Here is a 7,452-nt window from a genome sequence, read left to right on the forward strand (position 1 = left end):
TTTAAAGTTATACATATAATCACGATCTTAACTTCATTTTATTAGTATTTGATTTATAGAAAATATATTAAATAAAATGATACAAAAATAGAGCAAATATTAAATAAAAAACAATATGCAAAAATATGAAAAACATTAAATAAAACTAAAAATGAAAACAAATATAAATTCATTTATAAATAATTTTAAAAAATTATTTATGACTTTAAAATTGTAAATAATTTACGACTTCTAATAAGAAAAAAAATAAAAAAGCTTTCAACTTTAAAGTCGTATTAAAAAATTGAAATCATAAAATTTTTTATGGTTTCAATGAAAATAAAATAAAATTCATAAACCATTTTATACTCAGAAGTAGTAAGATATTCTACAATTTACTTCTTTTTAAGTATTAATTTAAATTTTACCCCGTTTGATAATTTAGAAGAAAAAAATTATACTCTTATCATCGTTTAACCTACGGAATAAATTGAAATTTTAGAGGATAAGCCTATCTTTTACTTATTATTATTATTATAGACATGAAAAACTAAAGTGTTTACGCACCTCTTTAGTTAAGAAACACTTACGTGTTTTTTATTTTTCTCAAACACTATCTTTGATTCTCACATAAAAAAAACTAATTTTACCTTTAAGTATATATTATAAATTATAACTTTCATATTAACATAAAAAATTATACTAAAAGTAAATTTGACTACGAAATTTTTTTTAAGATAAAAAAATTCTAAACATAACCGACATTAATTTAATTTTTCTTTAAAGCAAATAAATTTTACAAAATCAAATTCATTCATTAATAAGTCTATGCATACTTACTTAAAATATTTCTGTAACAGATGACCTGTGTTAAGTGATAAAGTTTAATGTTATGTGTAAAATAATTTTATAATATAAGTTGTTAATCTATAATCATTTTTCTCTGATTGATATTTGATTTGATTTGATTTTCAAAGTTTTTTAAAAGGTGCTGCGTGACGCAAAATTGGACTTGGACCACCAAAGAATTTACGTGCGAACCAGGTAAATTGTTAATTGATAACTCTCATAATTCTTATTATTTTCTGCATAATATATAATTAAGTATTACTATTAGTTAATTTTTTTCTTAAATTAAAAAAATTGAATATGAATCATGTAGAAATTAGTTAGAATTGTAGACGAATATTGACTGTAAACAATCTAATAATTTTTCATAACATCAAAGGAAAACTAAAGTGATCATGGGCACAAAAGCAGCTTGCTGTCCTGTCCAGTTCTGGTGTTTACTAGGAATGGAGGGTAATTCACATAACTTAGTCTAGGTTAATGCTTAATAATACTTTTAATATGTTTATAGCTATAATGTTTTTTTATGCATTTAAGTTTTACTCCTTATATAATTTTTCGTAGTGGTTTATCAGTCAAGTTTACTTCTTATATGAAAAAGATACTGTTAGAAAGTTTTCTCTGATATTGTTAACAAGGATGAAAATTAAAATTTTATATATGAAAAGATATTGTTATAATTTTTCTTGTATATGAACTAAAACTTAAAATGTAGATAATTATAGAGGTTAAATGAATAATTTAATCTGTGTTTATTTATGTAAGTTCTGGACCGAACTATGGACTAAAACGGTCTGGAGGCCGAAAGAGAAATCGGCCCAATTATGAGATAGGGCCAATAATGTATGACAGCGATGATGCACATGTAGAATAACAATTTTGTGTTCAAAATGGGTAGCTACTATAACGGAATTCTCTCTATTTGACAATGAATGTTACTCAACTTTTTCGGATTACATCATCAACATTTATGCATAATTAATTACATGTCAAGGTATATATACCAGAGTAAAACTCACAAGACACAAGGGTATATTTTAATTGATTTTTTTAGTTATTTTAATTGATTTAAGCTTCTTACTCCTTGCAAGTGATACCCTCCAGACACGGGCGTGTACAGCGTGAGGCCAGTTAGGCCACAGCCTCAGGCTCCCGTTCTTTTACTAATATACTAGTTACTATATAATATTATAGTCTATTCAACAAAAGAAAAATGTAATATTACAATCTCTCTTTCAGATTATAATCGTAAATAATTGTTACAGATCCAAAAAAAGAGATTGCGGCAGATTGTTATTAACATTGATAATGATTTTTACATTTTTAATATTTTTTTGTCAATTTAAATTATTAAGTGATAAATTTTGTTAAGATATGATTTATTATTTGTAATCATTTTTTCATTGATAAGACTACATAATCTTAAGTTATGAATGTAATGGTCATCATAAATTATTTATCTAAAATTTTAATTTTATTTCAAAATGTTAAAGAAAATTATTTTATATCTATTTTATATTTAACCTCTCCTTTACCTAAAAAAAATCTATTGAAATTAGTACAAAATTTAAATTTAATGTCTATGGTTGATATATAAAAAAAGATATTTTGACAAAAAATATTGATTATAAGATCACACATTTAGTTAAAATTTTATTTCTTGTTGATATTTTATATACATAAATTAATTTAAATCTTTAATTGAGTCAATTTGAAATTTGAATAATATTTAAAATAACAACTCACAATTTTTTTTAAAAAAATTAACAAAGTGTATTAAATTAAAATTTGAAGTAAATTTTATTTTAGGTTTTATAATCTCTATATATGACTCTGATTAGAACATATATAGGTCAATGACCCTTCTGAACTATTTTGAGAAAATATAATTTTTTATTTCATATTTTTACTAATATTTGTAAAGAATAATGAGAATGTCTTGAAAGTGAAATGTTAGAATTGTTTGATTATAAAACTCTAATAACTAATTTTGCGGCTAAAAAAACTAAAAAATTAATATAAAAATTGATATTTTATATAATATATTAAGTCTATTTAAAATTCTTGTAAAAAAAGACTCCTTTAACATTTTTGCCTTAGACCCAAAAATATCTATATACGATCCTGGCTCCACACATTTTCTTTTTCTGTTCATGAAGAATAAATGTATTTTTTAATTGAAAAGGTATTATAATAAAATAAATATTATAAACAATATAATGAATAAAATAAATTATGTAATATAAAAATATCTAAAAAATAAAAAAAATAATACAATGTTATTATCAGTCAATTCCTCAGAAACCAAACACAAGTCTATATTTAGATAATTGAATATTAATGATGAAGTAGGTTACTAATAACAACTCTCTTATAACTTACCGTGAAAAAGATCTCTTTTACAACTTCAGTTTTGAACACAATTTTAGAGATAATATAAGGGATTTCCAAACATGCACTAAAGCTGTGTCCCATATTGAGGAGTGGAAAAAAAGAAAAAAGAAAAAAAAGGAAGAACAAGAAGAAGCAATGATTCTCTTCTTTCTACCGTTTAGTATGTCTTTAAAATGAATAGATAAAATTAGAGGCGTTAAAAATCGGACTAAATCTTGTAAACCACCAAATGTAAAAATAAAAAATCTAAAAAACTACATAATTTTTTTTATTTGGTTTAAGTTTCAGATCTTGTTATAAAAAACTGAACAAACTGTATATCATAATATATTGATTTTTATTATAATAATAAATAATGAGTATTAAATAATTTATTATTTTTTCTGTGCTCTATAATATATATTTTACTTTCATATATTAAAATAGGATGAACTAATATTGTTAAAAAATAGTGTGAAATATTAAGTAATGTGTAAATTACTATTATATTAAAAAAGAGTTGATAATAATATTTTATATTTATGTTAAATAAAGGTGAAAATAATATTTTTTAACTAAAATATGTTAAATAAAATTTAATAAAAATAATTTTTATTTTTAAAATAATATATCATATATATAATAATTATGTAAGTTTGGTTAATAAATTTAAATTATGATAATAAATTAAAAATAAAAAATCATGAAACTAAATTAAATCAAACCATAAAAGATTAATTTAATTTGCATTATTTAAAACAAATCAAATTAAATGATATCTTTATTTTATATTTAATTTGAATGACCTTATTTAAATATTGAACCAAACCAGCAAACACCCCATGATAAAACAAATAAATGTACAATGCGTAGCTATATATGATCCGTTCAGTAAAGATGGAAAGCTACTTTATGCAATAAAAAGAAGAAATTACACATATTTTTTTCGTGTGTATCTATCTATCTATCTATATATATCTATATATATATATATCTATATATTACTTTTATCTACTGAATAATTTTCTTTTTATTTCCTTTATTTTTTCACTTTTTTAATTTATTTTGAATAGTAATAGCGATAACTTGACCATATAGTAAGCAAATTAGAGAAGACAATCTTTTTAATTTTCTTACCTTTTATATATTATTCAAAATGCAGGAAGCATCTCCATCTGCGACCTGTAATTGAATTATTTATTTTTAGCACATTATTTATTTTATGTTATAAACACTATTATAAAAATAAATTTAATTAAAATTTACTGAACATGTAAAAGAGAGATCTTAAAATGAACAACACTAAAATTTTAATCTTCAACCGAACAAAATCACGTTATGATCATTATAGCCAACCTCATTTGGAATAAGATTCAGTTGTTGTATATTGATAACATAGTTTTTTTTTATACTGTTATTTAATTATGAAACACTACGTACACAAAATTATTGTAAAAACTATATCTATTTATTATAATAATATATTAAATGAAACTCTATAAAAAAATCGTAAAAATATAATTTCTGGATATTATTGGGTGATGGCAATCTATTCACCTTTTTGACTATCTGTTCCAGGCTGCGTCTTCAAATTCAAGATTGTCCCTTGTGGCCCCGCAGCGCAACTCATAGTCATAGATATTAGATAGAGGGGAATCAAACTTTTTTTTTATTATCATATAAAAATTAAAGAACTACCACACACCACAGTGTCACTGACTCTAAACTATATGTCAGCACGTGTGTTACAGGGAGAAAGTGTTATAATGCTCATCAGTGTCACTGTGAAAAATCAATAGTATAAAATTGCAAATATTTGTTTTTAAAAACACTTTTTATATATTCTCTAATACAATTTTTACTGTTAAATAGAATTCCACTTTTAATAGAAATTTCAAAGTTTATAAAAAAAATCACTCTTTAACTCATTTCTTTCAATACAATCTCTAACCAAGAGTATATTGAGAAGGAGGGATGCTAGCTTTTTTTGTTTTTTTTTTTAAGAAAAAAAGATAAAAGTTCTATAAATATTTTTTAATTTTTTTCAATTAAAACTTGAGTTTTATTTTAACATTTTTATTAACATTTAATACAAATTTTTATTTTATGGATTTGATGTACCTACCTAATTATCATTAACAACACAAAAGATACATAAGAAATTGTATGCCAATTTTCTCCTTTTAAAAAAACAGATAATTCTACCCCAGATGAGCACAAATGCACAATGCAAACTTCTTCTTATTCTTTTTTTTTTTTTTTTCTCTAGGAGTCATTTTGTTCTTCATATGAACCCTTTTGGTTCCATTCTTTTGTCGATCTGTGGTTGATGATATCTTACTTTTGAGGGAGCTTCAAGAGGAAGGGAACATTGGTGTTAGGGAATAAAATAATTAAAACCCAATCAAGTGGTTGATGATGAATAAGCAAAGCCAATACTTTTTGACCATAGAAAAAACCCCATTTAAAGAAAGAGTAGGAAAAAAAAAAAAAACAAAACGTGGAAAGAACTTAAAGCTTGTCCCTTTGACCACTATTTCTTTCTTCTCTCGCATTGCTTCCTTCTTTCCTTTCCATCATTCCCACACGCTTCTTATCTCATTTGGGTCCCTTCTTCTTTAGCATTCTTTCCTCAGCCCAAAGTTTTTGTGCATTTTTTTTCAGCTTATGATACTAGAAGAAGGGTGTGCAAAAATGCAATTTTTTCAGCCATCTAAGGAGAGAGAAGATGAGAATGCGAAGATTGAAGAAGCTGGTGTGGATCTGAAGGTGATGATTGAGGAAATGGAATCCATTGATGTGCCTTCAGTGTTCATCTGCCCAATCTCCCTTGAACCAATGCAAGACCCTGTGACCCTTTGCACTGGTCAAACCTACGACAGATCCAACATCCTCAAATGGTTCTCACTTGGCCACAAAACATGTCCCACAACAATGCAAGAGCTTTGGGACGATGTTGTCACTCCCAATAGCACCCTCTCCCACTTGATGCTCACTTGGTTCTCTCAAAAGTACTTGGCCTTGAAGAAGAAGCTCAAGGATGTTCAAGGAAGAGCCTTGGAAATCTTGAACATGCTCAAGAAGGTAAAGGGTCAAGCTAGAGTTCGAGCACTTCAAGATCTAAGGCAACTTGTGGCTTCTCATGTCAATGCAAGGAAGGCACTTGAGGAAAATGGTGGGGTTGCTTTGGTTTTCAATTTTTTGGGTCCTTTCACTTCCCATGCTGTTGGGTCAGAAGCTATTGGGATCATAGTGTGTTTGGATTTGAGTTCTGAAGTGAAGAGAAGTCTCATGCATCCTGCTAAGGTGTCATTGTTGGTGGATATCATGAATGAGGGAACCATTGAGACCAAAATGAACTGTGCCAAGTTGATTGAGATGTTGTTGGTGGAAGGGAACAATGAGACTGTTTCAAGTTTGAGTCTTTTAGTTGGGTTGTTGAGGCTAGTGAGGGATAAGAAACACCCAAATGGGGTGGTCTCAATTGGTCTCATACTACTCAAGAAGGCTATAATATGTTCCCATGAATCAGTTAGAAGCTCTTTGATAAGCCTAGGAGCAATTCCTCTATTGATTGAGCTTTTGCCTAGTTTGAACAATGAGTGTTTGGAGAAAGCACTCTACATACTTGAGGTGTTGTCAACACTTCCAGAGGGAAGAATGGCTTTGAAGGAGTGTCCAAATATCATTCCCAATGTGGTGAAGTTGCTGATGAGAGTCTCAGAGAGGTGCACACAATTTGCATTGTCAATATTGTGGGCTATTTACAAGCTTGCCCCTGAAGAGTGTGCCTCCAAGGCTGTGGAGGCTGGATTGGCAGCAAAGCTTCTGTTGGTGATTCAGAGTGGCTGCAACCCTGTGTTGAAGCAAATGTCTTCTGAGTTTTTGAAAATGTGCAGTCTGAATTACTCAACTAGCATCTTGGTTTCCAAGTGTATGCTCACCACAACAATACAATGAAAGACTAGAGAGATTTTGTTTATAGCTTCATCATATTCAGTCAAATTGTATTCATATGTTTATGAATTTTATATTATTCCCTCTTTTTTTTCTTTTTATAAATTTTGAGAAACTGTAAATAAATTCAAGGCTCATGATATATATATATATATATATATATATATATATATATATATATATATATATATATATATATATATAGCTAGTTGGTGATTTGAAATCTGCATCCTTGTTGGAAGCTGAGTTGTGAGATTATAGGAATTGATATTTTAGTGGTCCAGCAGCCACTAC

General features: G+C 26.9%; 1 protein-coding gene across 1 annotated transcript; it reads left to right on the plus strand.

Annotated features, from left to right (window-relative positions):
- The first annotated feature begins 5,701 nt into the window (after positions 1–5,701).
- Positions 5,702–7,246, plus strand: LOC114383497 (U-box domain-containing protein 30-like). Its single transcript, XM_028343175.1, has one exon. The coding sequence runs from the start codon at positions 5,869–5,871 to the stop codon at positions 7,159–7,161; it is 1,293 nt and encodes a 430-aa protein (XP_028198976.1). The 5' UTR covers positions 5,702–5,868; the 3' UTR covers positions 7,162–7,246.
- The last annotated feature ends 206 nt before the right edge of the window (positions 7,247–7,452 follow it).

This window comes from Glycine soja, chromosome 14 (genome assembly GCF_004193775.1).
Source record: "Glycine soja cultivar W05 chromosome 14, ASM419377v2, whole genome shotgun sequence".
In the NCBI taxonomy this organism is placed as follows: Eukaryota; Viridiplantae; Streptophyta; class Magnoliopsida; order Fabales; family Fabaceae; genus Glycine; species Glycine soja.